Source organism: Amaranthus tricolor, chromosome 11, assembly GCF_026212465.1.
Source record: "Amaranthus tricolor cultivar Red isolate AtriRed21 chromosome 11, ASM2621246v1, whole genome shotgun sequence".
Classification (NCBI taxonomy): domain Eukaryota; kingdom Viridiplantae; phylum Streptophyta; class Magnoliopsida; order Caryophyllales; family Amaranthaceae; genus Amaranthus; species Amaranthus tricolor.
Genome location: NC_080057.1, coordinates 26,809,442 through 26,832,715, shown reverse-complemented (window position 1 = coordinate 26,832,715; position 23,274 = coordinate 26,809,442). Strand labels below are relative to the sequence as shown.

Genomic DNA, 23,274 nt, shown 5'->3' with positions numbered 1-23,274 from the left:
TAATATTGTTACACAACTACAAAAATATCATTTTGCAACACAATTTACAAAAAATTCTTACTTTGATTTCTACAATATAGCAAAATTAACAAGACTAAAAAGTATATATTATTTGTGATTGGTCATTAACAATAAACGTGTATATTCAACTTTACACAAATTTAAAATAACCCAAACATGATAAAGTAATATAAATTGTATGAGAGTCTATAGCATATCCTTGATCTTACTCAAAACACATATTTCTAATTGACTCTTAACAATATATGATGTCTGCTAGACTGCTACTAAAGAAGGTCAATAAGAAATAACTTTTTATTAGTGTTCACCAGCAACAATAAAGTTGCATGGCTTAATACACCTTTAAAAGAATCATGAAGAAATTATATAACAAAATGAGAAAAACAAAACAAGTCATTTTTGCTAAATATCATACATCCTCAAGGGTTATAGGAGTATCTTATAAGTAGAGGTGAACATTTAGTTGTCATGTAATTTATTATTCGGGTCAAAGCTTGTACCTTTGTAAACAAGAGATGATAATTCACTTTCATGTTATCGGGTCAGAAACAGATTCAGATTAATAAACTCATTTATCCACCTCTACATAACAAAATGGAATAAATATACTTCAAAAGTTCCTTATCATATCAATCTTTGGACTAATTCCTGATTCAAGTACAAAGCAATATATCCGCTTGCAACTCGCAACCTTACAGTCGATCAACACCAATTTCATTTAGTAGGCTCGAATCTGTTCAGAAGCAACGAAAAACTACCACCATCACCTTATCCTTCGTCGTCTATCCTTGTCTCTTTGGCTATCATCCCTTTCAAGACCACCACTCCTCTCGCGATCTCTACTTCTGCTCCTGTTCCTCTCGCTATCTGAATCATGAGATTTAGCCCTCTCTTTGGCACGGTAATCCCTATCGACATCTTCCTTCTCCCTATTTGACCCTCTTCGGGGCAGGCTCCCACTTCGACTCCTGCTGCGCTGTCGTTTTCGAGAAGATTCACGATGATTTCGCTCAGATGTTCTTTCTGCAGCAGTCATTGACACAATACATCAGCATCAACTGATGAACAGTGAATCAAAATTAGTGTAACATAATTCACTAGCTAATTTGCTTTTTGAATTTGCAATCCGCTCAAATTTTCCCAAGAATAGCACAAAACCGACCATAATTGGCTTTTTTCGATTCGCGGTTAGCAAGGAGATTGGCAAATCATATGACCCTGGTCAAAATATAAGCAACCAAAATAAAAGTTCCACGACTTCTAGGTCAGCTAATGCATTCAACAAACCAAAAAAGCTTGGTTTAGCTTATCAAGACTTCATATAAAGACCCCATACCAAGATCCACTCCAAATAGAAGCTTTTAGACTTCAGTGTGTAAATGTTGACAAGAAACCAAAACCATGCTCCATGACACGACAATTAGTGACCACCATTAACAATACTAATTAGCATACTAATTAACCCGATCATTTAAGTTGGTTTTAGCTATGACATTTAAAATTATCCAATTAGCATGGCTCGCATAAAGTTACTAGCCCTTATCTGATCTTGTTGGCCCATAATAGAATTTATAGTTGTCAATTGCACTTGGGCAACCCTTATTTGAACCTAATGCCTTTATTCACTCTTATTCAAACTTACTTGAACTTAATGGACCGGGAAAACCCACATATTGGACCTGTAAACATGCTTAAGCTCTTACTTCTGGAAGGGAGGGTAAAATATATAAACCAACAGAAAAGAATAAATAAGAATTTAAGGACAAATGGAATCCAGCAGAAATATAAAATAAAAATAGTATTAAACAGTATAAAATAAAAATCTTGGCATGTATAAAGTACAAAGGGAAAGAGCTTACTACTCCTGGAAAGATCTTTGCCCGAATCTGACAAACCGTACTCTGATTCCAGGCGTTTCCTATAAACAGCAACCTTCCGCTCAATGTCCTCTGGACTTTTGACACCTCCTTCCTCCAGTGACTCCCGATATTCCATCAATGCAACTTCTAGACGTCTCATTTTTTGTCTGAAGGAATAGAGCCAAACATCAAACATGTATGAAGTCACCATATATGCAACTACAATTTAAGAAAATGAAAACCAGGCACACTGGTGATCAGGGTTTAATAGTCAGAGGGAAATAAGATTACAACCATGTCGTAATCATGCAATAATTAACATCTCTTGGAGTTCTTATGGAAAATACAGACTAATACAAGTGAAGAACCCAGTAAGGGAGCCATAACAAAATAAAACTGAAAAAAGAAATAAGTAAAACAGCAGAACTAACCGCTGTTCTTCATTAATGGTGATTTCAGGTTGAGTTGCAGTACTAGTCTGAGCTGCAAGCTCGTCATCCTCAGCATTACCAAGATCATCTGCAGCATTCTCACTCCCAGATGATGAGTAACTTAACCCCAAACCTCTAGAACTTTGATTAGGCTCACCATCATCGTCCTCACGAGCCCATTTTGAAGCTGGTAAAAGATTTTCTGCTTTCTCCTTGAATGCTTTCAGTTCAGGTTGTGGAATAGAAAGTGATGCCGGCAGACTATTTGGCTCTCTTGCTTCAGAGATCACATCATCCCCATAATAGTTCCAAGCTGATGATCTTCCAGCCTCCATCTCAGCATTTGTGTCTTTCTGCACATTCGCATATCTATTTGTGCTTAGATGGGTCTGTGCATATTTCAAGTCCTCTTCCAGTTCAGATCCCCGTTGCTTCTCAGCTTCTCCGAGATAAAGTAATCGTGCAACCATCATTTCTCTTCCCCCAACAAGCGAAAGTCCATTGTGCCTACAGCGCCTCTCCAGCTCAGGAAGAGGGAGACTTAGCAGCTCTTTCATGGCAGCTCCCTCGCCCATAGCCAATGCCACATCCTGGTTAGCCTTGATCCCATCACTCACATTTTCAGCACGGCCTATCTTTTGTTCCAGTTCTGGTGCATCACCACTTATGGAATGGAAAGGAACAACCCCAGAAGAACTAGGTCGAAGAAAAGTAGCTCGCAATCCATTTACATATGCATCTGAAAACAAAAACCAGTCTGACCAAACCTGAAGCACTTTCAGCACCTTCTCCTATAATTGTTCAATCCACATTGGATCAGTGCAAAATAAATGTACAATGCCAAAGCTTTAATTTCCAACAATATAGGGTTGGCTACACAAACCAAAACAAATCGATGTGGGAAATCGTTGAAAGCAAAGATTATTCGGCCCTAACAAAAGAAATGTAAAAAATAAAAGAAAGCATATATAACAAAACAATTACCAAATCAAGGACAAACCTTGAGAGCTTCAGCAGTAATTCTTCCACTTATGCTACGGTACAAATCATTGAAGCTCTCCATAATGGTAGGCAATGTAGCCTCGAATTTTGTACGGTATGCAGATGCATTCTTCACAGGAGCGCTACTATTATGAAGGATGTCAGACACAAGCATCAATCTTGCAACTTTTGTGGGTATTGGTGTTTCTTTGAGGGTAAGAGATTCGGTTAGAACTTCAACTATCTGTCAGGGAAACCAAGACAATTTCAGTAAACCAACACAGAGGATCTGTCAGTGTACATTGTAGAATATGTAACTAATCTAAAAATGCACTACTTACGCAAAAGAAAGCTCAACAATATATATATATATATACACACACACACACACACAGATAGTGACACAACTATCAAGTACTAGAGTCTAGCCCTTACACACATCTTGTTCATCTACAATACACTGCCAATTTTATATTTATGGAACAGACACCATAATTTTCATATCTGCAAAACCACATTGATTCACAACTGCTACTAACTTACTTCCCCAATGTTGAACACACAGAATGCATACCTCCCCTGCAGCATCAGCGTTATCCAAAGAGAACCCCATAGCATCTTTGATCTGACTTCTCTCCAGTGTCAACGCACGTAACATATCCTCAAACTCATCCCTCTGAGAATCCGTAAGTGTCCTTTCAAGCTCGACACGCTGCACAAGAAAAGCAGAGTTCCCCTAGGTCAGAAGAGAGACCAAAATTCAAGAGCAAGGAGCACGGATGCATATATCTAGCCTACAAAAGAATAAAGCTCGCCATGAGCATAAAATGAAGAACTACCCTGCTTCGTCCTGCCGCATACGTTGCGCCTGACTCCTTCTCAGGGTCTGGGCTTTTTTCTGTAGGAAGAGAAGGTGGCACCCACCTGAAACCAAACACAATATAGACATGCATATAAAACAAGCGCAAAGATAAAACAACTTCCTGCACTCCCAAGATTCTAGGATAATACAAAGATACAATTAAGAAAAGAAGAATAAATTTACCTCCCACTACCAGTTATCATAATGAAAGGTTCTGTTCTCCATCTCTGGAGTGTGTCACCCTGAAATAAACAAACTGTTTAAGAGAACATTTTACCTGAAAAGACACTCCATACTTCGGAAATACAGAGCTTGCTAAAGCGCAGCAGGTGTTTAGACCTTCAGTCAATATATCATGATTGCGCTTAAAGACTCTTAGTAATCATTTTCCATAAGGCTATAAATTTACTAGCTCCATTTACAGTGTTCCATGAAACTCTCACTTCACTTCCATCATAATATACAATTTACCAACAGATATTAAAGTTCTTAAATATAAAATTTAAAACATGTTCATTATCACTCAGCTACATGACGGCACCTTATAAATGTTTGAAGATGATTAATGACAAAACAAAAAAATTATTAATTAGAAAGATGTATTGCAAATTGCAATAGACGTGAATATATCAATTCAAACAATGACCACAAACCAAGCTGTTAGAATCATTCACTTGCATCATGCTGCATGACTTTATAACAAGTTTCTGTAAATAACTTTGTAATAGTTGATTGCAAAATGAAGATAATGTCTTCTAATTGAAGGAAAGCCAAAAGGAATAAAGAAGGAAAAAGCTCCGATATGCTCATTGTTCACTTTCAGCCACTAACAAAAATTAGATTTTGAGATATCAAACGATGTAGTAAATTATATATGCCCAGTGGCCAGAATGCTCCATATCAATGATAAATATCACAAAGAATCAGAACCTTTTGGTACAAAAAGCAATATGTTATATTAAAACATGAGAAATAGACCAATGAAGCAAGAATTCAATAGTAAGCAACTAAGCATACATCATAAATTGAACCATTTCAGATAAGTACAGAAGAAAACACACCTGAGCAAAGGAATAAAGCCTCCAAACATAATACATATGCTCCTTCGAGCCAAGCTCGAACAAGAAACTAAAAAGAGGATTACCACGGCCACGCTCCATAATTGCTTGCTCAAAAGCACAACCTCCATCTAAAACATATAAAGCCATGGTATCAATGACATGGCGAAGATGTCTATCTTCAGGAGGTACAACTGTTATATCAGGAACATTAGGAGTAAGGACCTAAGATGGGAGCAACAAAGGGTCAGAAATACAAATTAGATGCTGAACATTAATAGTTTCAAAGGACAACTTATAACATTTTACGCATTTCAGAACAAAAAAGAGTAACAATTACAACGAAAATAATTTTTTTTATTTTGAAAAAACCTAGCATGCTTAATCAAAAAAGGAACGCCCACATCTTTACCAAATAATTGGGAGGAATAATCCTCAACTTGAAATTAAATTTAGATGAATAACCAAATTGGTACTCGTACATGATCAAGAAATGGATAGAAGCACTCATAACATATTTTACGTGGATTTGAGTACCAGGCTAGATAAGGCACGTGCCGAAATGTCCAGAGCACTAAATTTCAGCATACAGCACGAGATTGGAACAAAGTATAGAGACATGGACATCTAATAATCTTTTTTCTTTAATTTATTTGTATTGAAGCAGTATAGTATTCAACAATATATATTATATTCAATGAAAATGGTTTCTATTTTTTTCATGTTTATTATTTTTTGAAGGCAAAAGCTAACGAAATAATTTATTTATATTGAAGTAGAATTCAAAAATATATATTATAGTATACATAAAACATAATTTAGGAAACTGTAAAACTCATCCATTTTTAACCGGGACTATCAAAGGAAGAGTGGTGTATGTGGATCACACAAGCTCTTCAAATGTTCTTCAGAATGAAAAGACATTAGGCAAGTCAGAGGAGAGCATACCAACTCAGAGTTCTGATTAGGGGCAGGTGCCACAGGGGTGCCTGAACCAGACAAGATTACTGTGCTACCCTGTAAATCATACAAGTCAAATCCAACGAGAAAGACAATACAAACAGCTAAAGGTGAATCAGTTAAAACAGCACAAAAGCATCTAAAAAAGCATTGAGTGAAAAATAAGCAAGCCAACCTCTTTACTTCTGATTGCCATATGACCAGGTGGGGGTGCAGGTAACGCCTGTGATGGAAGAGAAACCGATTTACCCCATCCCATCTTCAATTCATTATCATACACGATGACCCCTAAAGCATATATCACACAGTTACACATATTAGTACATTTATAAATACGATATGCTCAACCAATAACAATTTTAAGCAAGAAAATACTCCCTTTGTCTCAGATAGTTTGCCCATACAAATGGCATGAAATTTTATAAGTTAGGTATAGCCATATAGTGGGTTAAGTAGGGTGTTTAGATATGAGAGAGAATATAAAGAGTGAAAGTGGTGGGTCATGTCCAAAAATAAAAATGAGGCAAATCCATTTGAACGAACTAAAATGAAAAATTAGGCAAATTCACAGGGCCAGTGCGAGTATATCTTAAGGTGTTGGAATGTCACTTCAGAATCATTTGTAATGATAGCAAGCTCTAGCCAATACTTCAAGACTTGGTAGAAAGAATATCACACATAAATTGCTTCACGTAATTTGAATGCCCTAGCCAAATAAAGGAAAGATCTATGGAGAGGTTACCAGAGGATTAGCCATTAGGTACTACGGGGGACGAAATATTGACATAGTACAAATTAAAGAAGACTGAACACTTTAGTCCTTAAACAATAATATCAACCAATAAGCCCTCCCAATGCAATAGACTATGCCCTAGAATTCCAACGTGATCAATGCCTTCTCCTGCAAACCCCCCTCCTCAACTTTACGCTCTTGTTATGTAGCTTGGAAAAATTGAACTAAAAAGTGGACACTATGCCTTCAAAATAAAGGGAAACACTACACAAAGTATTGAGGCAACATAACAAGCAATCAAATAAGTGAAATCTCACATTCTTTGCTACGAAGAGGTATGGTTATAAATGAAACAATAACTTACTAGAAGTATAGCGCAAAAATGCGGTAATGGTCGAAAATGCAGAAATGGACACATTGAAGCAGTAATGGGGGTTATGCAATTGTCATATCGCTAAATATAGGCCAAAACCATGAAGTATCCGTTGAAGCATCCTAAAGTGCGGCTTTTTTTACAACCTTATGATGCAAATAATATGTGTTCGGTAAATTTGAAAACACTTTTACAATAGGGCTGATACGATAAGACCTAGTTTTTGCACTAAGGCTAGTCCAATTTGACAACATGAGTGAAAACGACCAGGGCTCAGAGACAGCCCACTTATTATGTTCATATATACTCTAAATTATCACAAGGAAGAGAGGAAAGCTAACAAAAAAAGGTTATGAACAATAATAGTGCATGAGAACCAGGATGCTATTATATCTTACCTTGCATTTCATCTTTAGCAGCCTGTGCATCAGCCCTATTCATAAAAGCAACAAACCCACAATTCCTTTGCCGCCTTCGTTCTTCGTCTGTCCTTGGCCACATAATTTTTACACTAGCAATGGGTCCAAACCTTCCAAAGGTTCGCAAAAGAAAATTTTCATCAACCTATATGATATAAAGCAATTACAGTCTCATTATCTCATATGCCAATAAAGAATATTGTTCATACTAATAAAAAATCTATACCAGTATTTATTTTTAAAAAATTCCTAGCAAATTTAAGACGCTTAAAGACCTTTATACAGGCAAGGAAAGAAAAATAAAGAGGACCAAGTTTAGAAGCACTTTCACAAACTAACCGTTGGCGCTAAATTTCCAACATATAGATTTGTTGTTTGGGGATCACCATCGTCAAAAGAACCCCTCCCACTTGCATCAAAATCTTCAGGCAGCTCATCAAATCGAGTAAGTGTCTAGCAAATAAACAAAATTATTACAGTTAAAAACCATATGAGTTGAAAACTCCATTAACGATTACTCCAATGCCGTTGAAGAAAAACTATTGGCTTGCTATAGTAAAAACAAAATGATATTAAAAGGTGTAAAACTATAAATTAAGAATAAACCATATCATTAGTTTGTTTTGTACATAAGGCCTCATACCCAGCCATATTAAGTTTAAACTACTTCTAGCCCCCCCAACCCCTCCCTCCTCCCTCACAGCCTTCTCTCCTTCTCCAACCAAGCTGAACATATTAACAAGCCTATTAAATCCATCACTTTGAGAAATTAAGCATCACATGGTTGACTTAAGGAATGCCTATGGCATTGGGTATATGCACTCTACGCTCTAGATGCTAAAAGAGCAAGTCCTCTTCAGCAACAAATCAATTTGAAGATAACACAAAATGAGATCAAATGAAGCCCATTCCCATCTCTCTTTATATAATGGTAGGCGACAACCACAAAACCAAGTGAAGTCATGGTTAATTAAATAAATCATGCTTCTTTTTGTGTGAATTAAGAGATGATGTTTGTGATCAAGGATTAACCAAAAACAACCTTAATTAGTACAAGGGTGAGATTGTGTGCATCGGACCCCAAATTAGCAAGTGATACTGGTGGGTTGTTGCATATCGTTGTTTGTTTTCTTATATATCCACCATTGTTCCTTTTGAAAGTTTCTAATAAGTGCACCATTTTCTTATATGGATACCTTTTAGCATATAAAAGATAAGTTTACACTTGGGGGACCATACAATCACTTCCTATCACACAGGCATTTTGGTACACAATCACTCTCTTGTCATTCCTTATTTTTTATGCTCAAACCAAATGGTAATCAAACTATTTTGTGGGCCACTTACATTAGATTGTTCTTCATTACGACCATCACGCCATTTTCCACGCTCTTGATTTCTCTTTTCTCTCATCTCTTGCTCCTGCTTTAACTCCTCCATGAAGTTGTCAATATTTCTTGCTCTTCCTTTCTCCTTTTCCTTAGGTTTCTCCCTGGTTTCCTGTAGGAATCAATTAACAAAGAATCAAAACACCAACAAAATAGAAAACCAACAAGAACGTAGACACAAAGTTTCCTAACCTCCCTCTCTATTTCTCTGCCTTTAGTTGCCATTGGCGGTGGTAGGAATGATGGAACATATCTGCCAAGTGCGAACATTGAATTCACTCGGAAATACATGAAGAGAGTCCAAAAGTGACCATTTCAAGAAGATAAGAATACACAGACAATTTTTGGAAACAAACTAGCCTTACAAGTGATACAACATGAAATATAAACCTAATGAAGCAACATTATTAACATCACTTAAAAACTTCTACCAAAGAAAACAACAATGCAAAAATCTTAATTCAAAAATATCACGAACGAAAACAAATCAACGTAAGAGAATATCGATAGCACATTATGTCTTATCATATCTTCTCCCACTATTTTGACCAAATTTTATCTGTATCTCACATAATAATATACAATTATCTCTTATCATATAAAATTTTGTCCCCTAATACCCTTTATCTTTAATCAAATATAAAGTTTCTTTCATTTTAATATGAAATAAACCACACATTTTGATCAAAATAAATTCATATTGCTATCAAAAAATGACCCACTCGAGTATCTCTTTTGTTGTTCTAAAACAACAATTAGTTGTAATAGAAGGAATACTCCCGAAACAATTTTGCACAAGAGAAAACTATCATGGAACTTAATTAATTTTCATAATAATGCTATATAGAACACCCAAAAGAAAATTTGCAAGCTGGTCAAGTTTGCGCGACATAGTCACATGGTAGGTATAAAACAAACAAGGAATGCTTGGTTGCTTGTGAAAAAAGCATATGGGTGACCATAGAATAAGAGTCACGTATGGCGTCGCGACTGCACTAACAACCGCGATGTCGCAGGCACGACACCTCCCACAATTACGGCTCGTTTCACAGATATAGCAAAGATAAAATTTAACTTGAATAATATTCATTTTCTCATACTAATTCAAGTTTGTAGTACATATATTTAATTTAAAGATAATAATAAACCTTTTAGAATATAACACATATTAATAAAAGATTACATTGGCTAATATGTTAAAATAACAACCATTATTTAACAAACGGCCTCAGTTTTATTCAATGATATGGGAATCTTGAAATAGCATCTTATATGCATATACATATATAGATTATACACACTTTTATCTCCATCTTCCTCAATGACTAGGGTTTTTACTTTGACATATGTGTTGTGGTGAAGATGACTATGGGACGAGTAAACTTTCCAATCTAGCACTTACCTATTCACTGATTATCATGGTGCAAAATTTCAGATGCAATCAAGCCATCATACTAGTCATGGAAACATTTTCATGGACAATAAGAATGGTTTACAGCTATCGCAGCATACAATGAGACCAAGACTCAAGTTAGCAGGTTTCATATAATGCTAGCAACATTACAGTTGGTGAAGGTTAGAGTTCATGTTGTTGAAAGCAATTAAAAAACTCTAATTCTAATCCAGTACAACAATGATTGACCTATAACTCTAGAATAGAACAATCTTAAGTATTACATATTTTTGTTATTTTCACCTAAAAACTTTCCAGGGGATTGTCTCAAGTTTTCTGAATTAAAAAAAAAATTATTGTAAATTAACTTGAAACACGTCTATACTAACCAATTTATCTAATGAAGTAAAACCTAATGACTTATCTAAAATGATTTATTTAAACTAATTTATTCAAAAAATGCCTAACTATTAATACCATATCATTTTAAGTATAAAAAGTTAAAAATGGAACGAGTAGCATTACCAAATATTTAATATGAGATAAGCATAAGCCATACAACTATATGAAAAAGGTCTAAAGCAACACCATATGGTAATGAAATACATAAGAACTTAAAGAACATCGGTAGTAGCTGTCCAAGCACTAAATTCTTTAAAAAAGATGCCCCCATAGTACATTATAAGAATTTTTCAACACGCATTGTCTTATCAATGCAGCATTATAACATGTATAATCTAAAAGCATGCATTTACCTACTCCCCTTCTTGGAACCAGATACACCATCTTTGGAATTTCCACCTGCCATTTGTGAATGATAAAAGGCCCATACATTTATTAATGTACCCAAAGTATAGTGTAAAGCATCTCCATAACACAAATGAAACTATCAACTATTAAAAGTATGCACCAACCAATGTACAAAATTAATATTGAATGATTGTAACAAATTTCTTAAACGCACGATGCTAACCTTCAGAGTCGGCCTTTACTTTATCATTAGGATTGATTAATCCTCCACGCACAAACGCTTTTGAGCCAGGAAGATCCTCCCCTTGGAATGATTCTAGAAATTCTTCATATAGGCGAGCTGTTTCATCTTCAGCCCTCTATAATCACAACACAGCCCAACATAAAAATATGCTTCTTTTGATCCAAACAACAAATAATCAAGCCAATTAAAACACTTTACCTTCTTTTTTGCTTCTTTTTCTTCCCTATGCTTCTGGAAAGGAGTCTTCTTCCGAGTGATTGAAAAAGAACTCATCTTTCTGCACAAAGAGAATCCACATGGAAGTTATACAGAATCTTTAAAGAATTAAAACCAACAACCCAAACCACAACTAAGCCAACAAAATTATTTGGTATTAAGGGGATGTTTGGTTTTCCCCACTTTCGGTTTTTCGTTTGACAAACGAATTAAAATGGAAAACCTTGGGTGTAAAAGATTTTTCCATCTCTTACACAATATTTCATAAACCAAATTTCCTCCACGCTTCCATTCCCAACACCACCATTTCCCCGAGAGTTTTCCATCAAACCAAACTAAGTAAGATCAAGTATCAATTACAAATTCCATTGAAAACATGTTTCACCAGACCGAACACCCCCCAAGTTATACCACTATAAACAAGTAATTAGCTGTTATTCAGAAAGAACAAACATGTAGCTGATTAGAGAAATCAGTTCCAATAAATACTTCTACTAATCATCAATATGACTACAAATCTTGTTTACTGATCTATCGAAACTTCAGATTTGTAAAACTACAACAAAATCATATCATTCTACATTAACAGAAACCCTAGTCAAATCAAATATTACATTTATTTCTTTCTGCCCCTTCAATCTATTGAAGTTTATCTATCTATCATACTAAAATTTCAAAAAATCACCTCTAAACCAAAAGAGATATTCGGCGTCAACAGAAATGGCGACTGCGTGACTATTTGCAACAAAAGCTAGATCGATTCGGCGGCGGCGGATGAGATAACGTTTTAGCATCAAATTTATGCCCAAGATCTGATAATATGATGTTTGAATGTGGGATAATTACGGATAAATGTGTAGAGTAGGTCGCAAAATGGAGGTTTTGGCTTAAGAATTCTTTTTGTTTGGCTAATCTTTTTTTTCCCCTTTTCTTTACCTTCTTACCTTTTTCTTTCCATCATTTTTCCATTTAGGTTACTAATTGGTGAGGGAGATATCTTATTTGTTGTAAAACATAAATTTAAGTGATTATATCGAATTTTAATTGTTTACTAATTCAATTGAAATTGTCGAAATTTTATTCAATTGAATTTTTCTTATAACGTAGTTAGTGAAAATTTAGGTAAGAGTAAAGTTAATCGCTGTCAAATGCTTTTTATTTAAATCAGGACAGTCTTTAAACACGATTCATATATAATTTCCCAACCTGAATATAATCTATGTCGTGTATCCACCATATTTTGCGTTCTATACTTCGAAAAATGAGTTATTCTAATTGATGATTTAATTAGTGGAATAAGAGTGGTAGTTGTCTCTTATAGGTAGCAATGTAGTATATTTACACGTTATGACGCTTTTTACATTCTTTAATAAAGTTACTTAAAATGTAAACATTTTCTAAAATACCTTTTGATATCATTGAACTAATAACAACTACCATATAGTAATGTAACAATACAATAACGGTCGCGATCGCGGTTTCGTAACAGTGATGCAAAAGCAGAATCAATGTGGTTATTATAACGCTTAATTATTGGTTGAATTATAAGATATCTCTTAATACTACCTAAAACTCTTTTTTTTTTACACTTTACGATGCGAAAAGTATCATTTCACGTGTTTTAAAAACCGTTACAACGAGATTAATGCAATATGAATGCAGCATTATTTTTAAAGCATGGCACCTATATTCTCTATCCCTTCAAATTTGATAAAAATGATCAACATTTCTCCACACAACTTAGTAAGTTGTCACGCGGAACACGTCTTTTTATGGTTCGGCTCATCATCTCTACTCTCCAGACCAAACATTCTTCAACAAGAAGCTAAATCTTCCGATTCCGATTTTCGAGGTTCAGATTTCTCATATTTTCTGGTATGGGTAATTTTGTTTAGACTTTGATAAGTTTCAGCCGTTGATTTCCTTGTTTCCACCTTGTTTGATTCACAGTGAAGAAAAATGGCCACCTTCAAAGTTTCGCGCATTGATACCAAACCTTATGATGGTCAAAAACCAGGCACTTCTGGTCTTCGGAAGAAGGTTGTCGTCATTCATCACATTTATCACTTCTCAGTATTTTTTTCTTTCATAATAATTTTGTTTTGCTTGCATAGCTGCATCCCTGCATCCATTAGTTTTTATCAAATCTTCTGCATCCTCATATTTCCTGTCAGATCAGTCTGTTAACTTCTGATGTATATAGGTATTTTTGGATGTATTTTTTGAGCCCTTTAGTTTCATTTCTTTGTTGAATTCCACAAGTTGTTAGGCCTTGTTTGATTATGTCTAATGGTGACATTTGAAGTTTGTGATTGGATCAATTCATAAATATCATAATTGCTTGAATTTTTTAATTTAGATCAAATCTTATGCATAATTATTGTGTATTTGCGTGCATCCATTAGTTTTGATCAAATCCTATGCAATTCTTCTATTTCCTGTCAGATCGGTATCTTATTTCTTTTTTTTTTAAGAATATTCTATGAAGTTAGTATTTTTGGATATTTATATTCTGGATTATTCAATAGTTGTTACATTCCTCGGTTGAATTCCGCTGGTTGTTAGACCTTGTTTATTATGTGTAATTGTGACACTTGAAGTTTGTGATTGTTATTGCGTAAATTTTAACTGCTTGCATTAATGTGATGTTTGTGAGTTGTGATTTATCAAATGTCTGTTCCAAGCACTAAAATTGACATATCTGATCGTGTGATTGATGCAATTACAGTGTATAATATGCTTAAAGATGTGTCTGCATCAATTTTTACCCTTTGTGGACTTTCGTTATGGTTGGATAACTTGGATGACTGGATCGACAGTTGTTATGATTGTTAATGTGAACAAATTGCGATTGCTTACTCGATGCCTTTTCAAATAGGATGTTTCTATGATAAAGCTCTCTCAATTTCAGGATAAATAGACAAATAGTGCAATTAGAAATGAACGAAAGAAGTGTACATATGTTTACCATGTTGGCTCTTGATCTAGAATTGGAAGACGAATAGTGTTTGATCAGTGATACTAATCATGTGGAAAGTCTTAGAACTTTTTGGTTTTTTAATGTAAAGGAAGAGGCATGCTTCTTTAAGTGATAATTGATTGTTACATGTAGTTCATTTTTTTCAACTCTTGACACTTGTGCCTTCAATTTGACTGTATTTCAGATTGCTAGCTTAATGCCTTTCAAAGTATAAGTAAGAATAATCAAAAAGAAACTACAAATTATAATTTGAAATGTGAGCTGATTTTTTTTATGTTAAAGAATTTTAGTGACCATTTATTTTTTTCATTAACATTTTTGTGCTGCCTAAGACCTTCTTTCTTCCCAGTTTCCCCTTATGCTATAATTGATATGCATGGATATATGAAAGAACTGTAAATTAATATTCGAAAGATTAATTAGAGCTGTAAACACTATATATTGTAGTTATTAATTTATTCTTGATCTTTAACTACTGAGCTTGTACGGTTACTCATTGATTTGTGATAATCTTAGTTTCTTCTCATTGGTCTGATGAATGAGTGTTGTGCACTTTTTTGGCTGCAAGATTGTTCCAATTGTTATTGAAAATCTATATGTTTAGGAAAGGAAATGGCTAAAAGTATTATATTTTTACCTACTGATTAGTGAAATTGAAGGTTTACTCTTACAAACTCCCTTTATTTTTTGTTCATGCAGGTCAAAGTTTTTGCACAACCTCATTACTTACAAAATTTTGTTCAAGCCACTTTCAATGCCCTCACAGCTGATAGGATTAAAGGTGAGTTTGAATGTTTTCTTTGTTGTGGTTTTGTATTTTATGAGCAATTCAGTATTTGTTCATGACACTTTTTTTCTTATTATAATTATAATGGTGGTTGTAATGTGACAATTGTTACTTTTTAATGTGTGTTTTTTTAAATGTGGAAAAGAAATAGACAATAAATTTGATATAGAGTAATGATGACAACAATTTAAAAAAGTTCAGCAATCGTTGCTTCCCCAACTCACTTCTCCTCGTCAAATTCTTTACATAGCAATATGCTAATAACTAGTGCCGAAAAAAATTGTGTTTAATACCATGATGTATTGCATAATGCTACATGTGTACCATAACAATCCACTTTTAAACTTTTGTAACTTACAGTTTGTTTGAACTCAGGTGAAAGTTGGACAAGAGTGGCTAAAGTAATTTTTGACCTATTTTGGTGAAAGTATTCTAGGTATAGTAAATGCTAACTTAATCCAATCCAATTTTTCAATGTAACCCTATTTTGGTACGAATGATGGATTCGATATGAGTGTGTGATATCCTAGTGCTAAATATACTTCACTATATTGTGACAATTTTATAAAGGTTTTAAGATTATCGGGACCAAAGTATAGGCCAAGACAACCACAAAGTCATCCGCATTGATCATGAAAGCTTTTTTGAGACCATTATTGCCATTAAAACTGCAATTTTTGCACTGTGTTATATTGCAATTTTACTATTGCCTATTTTCTCATTTTCATTATATTTGTAGAATACATTCTTATAGATGATGGAAGTTAAAGATGAAATATTTGTAACGTGTAAATAATGGCATATACTCTCCTATTATATTATCGTTATTATTCAATTGTAATAGTTTAAGGACGGGAAAGAAAAATGGGCTAACAAAATAAAGGTTGAAAGAAGTGACAAGTACTAATTCTTGTGCAACATTTCCTTTTGGTTATGAAAATACTGGCATTTTGATTTTATTGAGCATATTTTCTTTTTACTTAGTTGCTTGAAATTAGTGGATTTCAACCGTCTCTTTCTTGAAGGATCTTTAGGAAAATTAGTTGTGAGTGAGGATGTCTCTGTAATTTTAGGGTATATAGTATCTGCATTTAGTATAAAGTCCTTGTGGTAGAGGTTTTCATATATGAATTGAGGTGATGAGATGGTTTGTAGTATTCTCCTACCTATGAACATGCTTTTTTCCAAGGGTAGGTGGATTAAGTGCATAACAGTCTTCGTTGCAACTGTTGTTGCTTTAGCAAAATATGGACTCTTGTTTGTCAAGATCATGAGGCATGGTTTCAATTTTGGTTGGTGAATGTTACTAGTACTTTTTATGTAGGTAGTAGATTTATCTAAAAGTATGTGTGAATGCAGGTAAAACACTTGTTGTTTCAGGCGATGGACGTTATTACTCCAAAGATGCTATCCAGGTTTGCTTGTTGACTTGACTTTATATATGATTTGTATACACATAATTGATGAGTTATATATTCTTCCCCTTCGTGAAGGGCCTAGAATGTTTATCAAGTTCGGGAAGCCAATATAATAATTTCCTAAAATGTTCAACTAGTACTCACTTCTCAGCCATAGGGATTCCTTGGACCTAAAACATCCATTCATCTGATAATTAAAAACTGAAATGGATAATTTCCCGTTGAGAAATTATTTTATTTACTGGACTCCTTATACACCTATGACCTATCAATGCACAATATGCCTGAACAACAAGCTTTTTGTATGTGGGCCTCAAAACAATGTGAACCTGGTTAAAAGATGCGTTTAGAGATCTTTTACGCCCCATCAAAATGAAATTCAATATATCTGATCTAGATTGTTTGTTCGAGCATTGTTTAGCTTTGCCTCTTTGTGAGGCCCCTTTGAATTTGAGCTTGTTCAAGCAAAATTTGCTTAAGCAACAGTTTGGCTTTATAGCATGTGTTCTGAACAGTTTGAGAATCTCTAAAGGTGACAACTACTGAGACTTTCTTTTGTTTACCAAAATGCTTTTGTTCGTACGTCACCTTTCTTCCATCTGTGGTATATGATAATTGATATAGTTTGATATGCTGCATTATGTGATTTGGTTGACCATTTTTTAAAGATGTGCACCTCACCTGAAGGCTGAAGCCCTAGGCACAGCTGCCCCAGCACTTCAAATGGCCTTGTTGAGACGCAAAAACCGCATCGAGATGCACTGGCTGCTTATTTTGTGTCTGCAACTTGTGTTGCACACATAGGACACTTATTTTGTGTCTGCGACCTGTTTTGCACATAGATTTGTAAAAATGTGAAGAATTTTGTATTGACCTTGTTTATGTGGAGCCTGGATGATGTATATAGCTTCCATTTGATTCTCTGTGCAAATGTTCTGCTATATTTCTTTCTTGAAACTTGGGTCTTGTAACTTATTACTTATAATTGTCTAATATTGCCTCTTTCTCAAAATACTACAGATAATTATTAAGATGTCTGCTGCAAATGGAGTCAAACGTGTTTGGGTTGGTCAAAGTGGGTTGCTTTCAACGCCTGCTGTGTCAGCTGTCATACGTGAAAGAGTTGGAAAAGATGTAAGTTGACATAGTTTCTGGTTATCTTTCTTTTTAGAAACAGTTCACGTTAGTCTAATCCTTGGGACTTCTAATGGTAGGGATCTAAGGCTTCTGGGGCGTTCATATTAACTGCTAGTCACAATCCTGGAGGCCCTACTGAGGTTTGTCATTTCATACAATAGTTCCTTCCTTGGTGGTGAATTCATTTACAGGATTTCTACTATGTTTATTTCTTGCTCTTTTAATTTGAATGTAGGACTTTGGAATAAAGTATAATATGGAAAATGGAGGACCTGCTCCAGAGGGAGTCACTGACAAGATTTATGAGAACTCAACTACCATAAAGGAGTACCTGATTGCTGAAGATCTACCTGATGTATTTTTTTTATTTTTGTGCATGATGGCTGTGAGTTTGTGATGATATCTTGTGTCAGATGATTGCTATTCTTTCCAGGTTGATATCTCTAAAATAGGCTCAACCAGCTTCTCTGGGCCCGATGGAGAGTTCGAGGTTGAAATCTTTGATTCAACTGATACCTACGTGAAGTTGATGAAGTAAGTTCTAATGATGGCTTACACCATCTACCTGTGCTTGCTTGATTTCATGTTTCTTATTTTAAAGTTCTCATTACTATGTATTGCACCATGAAGGAGTACCTATGAAGTTTCGTTTTTGTATTGTTTTTCTTTTTTCAACTTGATACCCTTCATTTTTTGAATTAATGGTCTGAAAGATTTATTTTGAAAGAGAACGGTTTACTTCCATTATCTCCTTCTAGTATTTACTTTTCGATTGTGTCTGAAATATAGTCTTTGTACTGGTCTAGGATTGCTTAGGGATGTGGCTGCTATGGGCCAAGAACCTAAGACAGTAGAAACCTGATGTACCAATTGATTGTAATGAGTATAGAAAAAAGGGTAAAAGTAGGATATATTTTTTTCAGCTTGACACCCTTCATTTTTTTAACATTTTCATTTTATGATGGCTCAACTTCCTTTCCGTGACACTTCTATATTCCTTACGGTGGGTTTTCTACCTCATTTAGTTCTAGTGTTTTGTTGCGAACTACTAACTGTTGGCTCTCGACATCGTCTTGGATAATAACATGTAACTTTTTTGTCGCATAAGCAGGTCAATTTTTGATTTTGAGGCAATTAAAAAGCTGCTTGCATGTCCGAAATTTACATTCTGGTAATAGCATTCACATTTTGGAACGCTAATGTTGCAAACTTTACCTTTGCTGATTCTGTTTTCTGCTCCCTCACATATTCTAGTTATGATGCTCTTCATGGAGTTGCTGGTGTTTATGCTAAGCGTATTTTTATAGAAGAACTTGGTGCTAGTGAGAGTTCACTGTTGAATTGTACACCAAAGGTTAGATGGCTATTATAATCTCTTTTCTTGAGCCAGCTGGTCTAGAACATCATAGAATCTAAAACTTACACTATTGCACGTTTATAGGAAGATTTTGGGGGTGGGCATCCTGATCCTAACTTGACTTACGCAAAGGAGTTAGTTCAACGCATGGGATTGAGTAAATCAAACTCAGAAAGTGAACCGCCTGAATTTGGTGCTGCTGCTGATGGTGATGCTGACCGTAATATGATCCTTGGTAAAAGGTATATTCTACATTTCAGAATGAAGGTATATCTTCTGGAAACTTCTGTACTAACTCACCCTCTTTCTAGGTTTTTTGTGACCCCATCAGATTCTGTTGCTATTATTGCTGCTAATGCAGTAGAAGCAATTCCATACTTCTCTGGTGGTCTGAAGGGAGTTGCCAGGTACATTTAAGGCTTATCGCTTTTTCCTTTCTTGTGTCCTTACTCCTTACATCTTGTTTTGGTATCTTGCTTCAGCTTTTTAGATTCTGTGAGTATTGGTCCCTTGGTTCTAGCTTTTTGCATCTCTCTGTTAGACTCTAAATTTATACCTCAAAAGTGTCAATACCATTGAGTATGCTTACACATAAATTCATTTTCTATATTAGTGATGTTGCTATACAGCTACTATGAATTTGCTGCATTTAAGCATAGTCAAACCTTCTCTCTTCAACTTAATCAATAAATATCTTTTGCAAGCAGTAAAAATAGTTACAAGCAGTTCCATGCTGTGCCCTTTGGCTTCATGGTGCTAGGACATCTTTCAATGAGCATTTAAAAAAAAAAAAAAAAAAAAAAAAAAAAAAAAAAAAAAAACTATTTAATCATGAGTACAGTTTTGAGCTCTGCAAAACTAGGAGAAGAGAAAGAGACTGGATACCTTGTCTTTCTCACCTTTATTTCCTTCAACTGATGAGATACCAATTCAGTGATAGTAGGTATCACATGGTGAGGCAATGATGTATGTCATTGTGGTTATCTTAATTTGCTTTCAGGCCTTTATGCCTTTTTTAAGTACCTGTTTGTGCATTGACTTTTCAGGAGCATGCCTACTTCTGCTGCTCTGGATGTTGTTGCTAAAGCTCTAAATTTGAAGTTCTTTGAGGTAACTATTACTTATCTTCAGTTTCCTCGAGTAATTGCTTGAGCTTTTCTTCTTCCTTCTCTCTGTTATGGATTCTCTTTTCCCCAAAAACACGGTTCATCAATGCTTTAGAAAGGCATGTAAGCATAACCTACTTGATTTTAGGTGCCCACTGGCTGGAAATTTTTTGGTAATCTGATGGATGCAGGACAATGTTCAGTGTGTGGTGAAGAGAGTTTCGGAACTGGTAAATCTTTATCTTTGTGTTCCATGCTCATTTGTGATGGCTACTGAATGTTCTATGTTTAAGTTGACGATGAGCTTCCTGAACAGGCTCTGATCATGTACGTGAAAAGGATGGAATTTGGGCTGTATTGGCCTGGCTATCTATTCTTGCTCAGAAGAACAAATATAAACTCGACGGTGAAAAGCTTGTGACTGTTGAAGACATTGTTCGTCAGCATTGGGCCACCTATGGTCGGCACTATTACACAAGATATGATTATGAGGTACTTTCCACTTCAATAGTTTTTTGACCACTAGTTTTTTCAATCTTTATTATCCCTAAGTGATAAACAATTGATTACAGATATCTGTGATTTACCTTTTATTTTCGTATCTTTAGAAAGTGCATTTAACATATACATGAAAGTAGGAAGAGGCAATAATGACATTTAAAATGTCAACCCATTATTACATATTTGTATAGAATATGGATGTGTTGATTTTGAATTTTTAAACGTGTAAATATGCAATGATGAACATACTTCTTCACGCTTTATCTTAAACGGAAATGAAATTTGTTTGTAAGGAGTATTTTGTATGCATCTTATGAACATTCTCTTGATTTAAAGTCTACTCAATTGTCACCGAAAAGATTTTTCTAGAATGTTGACGCAGGTGGTGCAAAAGAACTAATGGCACATTTGGTCAATCTGCAATCAGATCTTCCTCAAGTTAACAAGTAAGCTGGTGTTTGCTATATTTGGGTCCATGCTATTGTTTTGTGAATGAAGTAGTGAAGCTCAATCGATGCACCTAAGGTTTTTTTTTCATTTCTTTTTTTTAAAAAAAAAAACATCATCATCATCATACCCAGTGTATGCCGCTCATAGAAACTATGGTCAGGGTCTGGGGAGAGAAGAAAGACGGTAGCTCATACCCATAGAGGAGAGTGCAGTCAAAGAGTCCCTGGGCTCGAGAAAGGTCTTCCAAGAGAAAGAATAAAAAAAATTTTAAAAAAAACATATATAAATTTAATAAATTTGTAAAATTACTTATTAAATTTGGAATTAAGGCTCTGGCATTGTTGTTTTTGTGTGTAAAACTACTTATTAATGGATTAGAAATTGACACGTTTGATATAGCTATTTATGCTCCTTGCTTAACGGAGTTGAATCTGTTGATTATTCAAGAACCAAACACCCAGTGGCTTTGTTTGCTACTAGTTAAGAGTCATTTTGCATTTTTCTGTGACAAAGCAATTTGGAGGGTTGAAATTTTGGCAGAAGGTTTTTGGCAGCTAGTAAATGGACTTTACTAATGTACATGCTGGATTTCTAGAGAAAATTCTATTATTTTGAGGAGTTAAATTTTGTTGAGATATTGTCGATTCTTACCAATTCTCGCTCGTTCCCCTAAGCAAAAAATTATTTTTGTATATTGTTCACGATCTGGTATATGTTGTCTGAAATGGTTTTTAAATTCTTGTTCGGAACAGGATTGTGAAGAAAGTAAATTCAGCAGTGTCCAATGTGATTAATGCTGATGAGTTTGAATACACTGATCCTGTTGATGGTTCAATTTCTAAGCATCAGGGTATTCGCTATCTGTTTGAAGATGGCTCACGATTGGTAAGGAGCTTCTGTTGCACAGAAATATATAAACCTGTGACTCAGTGGCTAAGTCTGAGGTTCAATTTTTCATCATTTCTTAATTGATTTAGGTATTCCGCCTTTCTGGAACTGGCTCTGAGGGAGCGACAATCCGTGTGTACATTGAACAATATGAAAATGACTCCTCAAAAACTGGCAGAGATTCTCAAGAAGCACTTAAACCTCTTGTGAGATTCCCAACTCTGATATGATTCTGGCCTCATTTTTTCTCTTATTTGATATTCTTGATCATAGTTGCCCGATTTGTTAACCCCCTACAAGCAACAATTGTTGATTTAGGTTTACTTTTGGCCTATTTTAGGCAAATTGCGAATTCCAAAGGTGATTTAGACAGCGAATTACATAAGACCGGATTCTGATTTTAAGCTGTAAACACTTTCTCTGTTGCAGGTGGAAGTTGCTCTAGAGCTTTCTAAGATGCAAGAATTCACTGGGAGGTCTGAGCCAACTGTTATCACATAATCGCAAATTTCCGAGATGGATGGTGCCTCCCTTATTGAGCCCAAGGTTTTGCCTCTTTTCTTAGGAGGCAATAGTACTTTTTCTATACCATATTTTCCGAATCAAACTCAGTTTTAATGATCAGCGATATAATTGTATAAGAGGGAGCTCATTGCTGAACAGCTTTGAGTTCCAGAGTTGACAGTAGGCAACTCTAGTGGAGATGTGTCCTTTGCTCGAGTTCATGAGTTGACACTCAATGAAGGAATATCAAAATAATTTTACTTATACTTCTATATGAAAATTAGCTTTTACTTTTTTTGTGGTTTACCAACCAAATATTCCAACTTGTGTGCTAATCATCTGTTCCTTTGATCTGCTATACTGTGGTTTAAAAATTCTCATATAAATTACATTGTACCAAAATTCAAAAACACAGTAGTATATTATATATACATGAATGAGACACTAGCACATCTTGA

At 34.9% G+C, this 23,274-nt stretch overlaps 2 protein-coding genes across 3 annotated transcripts; one reads left to right on the top strand and one right to left on the bottom strand.

Annotated features, from left to right (window-relative positions):
• Positions 1-467: 467 nt before the first annotated feature.
• On the bottom strand, positions 468-12,675 carry LOC130827836 (protein RRC1-like). 2 transcript variants are annotated; one of them, XM_057693699.1, is made up of 18 exons: positions 12,374-12,675; positions 11,671-11,749; positions 11,452-11,587; positions 11,234-11,279; positions 9,278-9,338; positions 9,045-9,197; positions 8,037-8,150; positions 7,677-7,842; positions 6,348-6,460; positions 6,161-6,229; positions 5,216-5,437; positions 4,338-4,396; positions 4,132-4,216; positions 3,867-4,004; positions 3,312-3,536; positions 2,312-3,102; positions 1,881-2,047; positions 468-1,044 (listed from the first exon to the last, which is right to left on the bottom strand). In XM_057693699.1, exons 2-18 carry the CDS (start codon positions 11,743-11,745, stop codon positions 785-787), a joined length of 2,880 nt encoding a protein of 959 aa, XP_057549682.1. In that variant the 5' UTR covers positions 11,746-11,749; positions 12,374-12,675; the 3' UTR covers positions 468-784. The 2 variants fall into 2 exon arrangements, with proteins under 2 accessions (XP_057549682.1, XP_057549683.1); XM_057693700.1 differs by lacking the exons at positions 11,234-11,279; positions 11,671-11,749; positions 12,374-12,675 and having other exon boundaries at positions 11,452-11,589.
• A 707-nt stretch (positions 12,676-13,382) lies between these two features.
• LOC130827834 (phosphoglucomutase, cytoplasmic) lies at positions 13,383-23,110 on the top strand. The gene is made up of 19 exons (XM_057693696.1): positions 13,383-13,540; positions 13,639-13,728; positions 15,368-15,449; positions 16,815-16,870; positions 17,894-18,007; positions 18,088-18,150; positions 18,246-18,365; positions 18,444-18,544; positions 19,122-19,181; positions 19,265-19,364; positions 19,452-19,609; positions 19,679-19,774; positions 20,414-20,477; positions 20,622-20,703; positions 20,790-20,965; positions 21,344-21,420; positions 22,177-22,309; positions 22,402-22,518; positions 22,742-23,110. The coding sequence occupies exons 2-19, from the start codon at positions 13,648-13,650 to the stop codon at positions 22,811-22,813; spliced, it is 1,752 nt and encodes a 583-aa protein (XP_057549679.1). The 5' UTR covers positions 13,383-13,540; positions 13,639-13,647; the 3' UTR covers positions 22,814-23,110.
• The last annotated feature ends 164 nt before the right edge of the window (positions 23,111-23,274 follow it).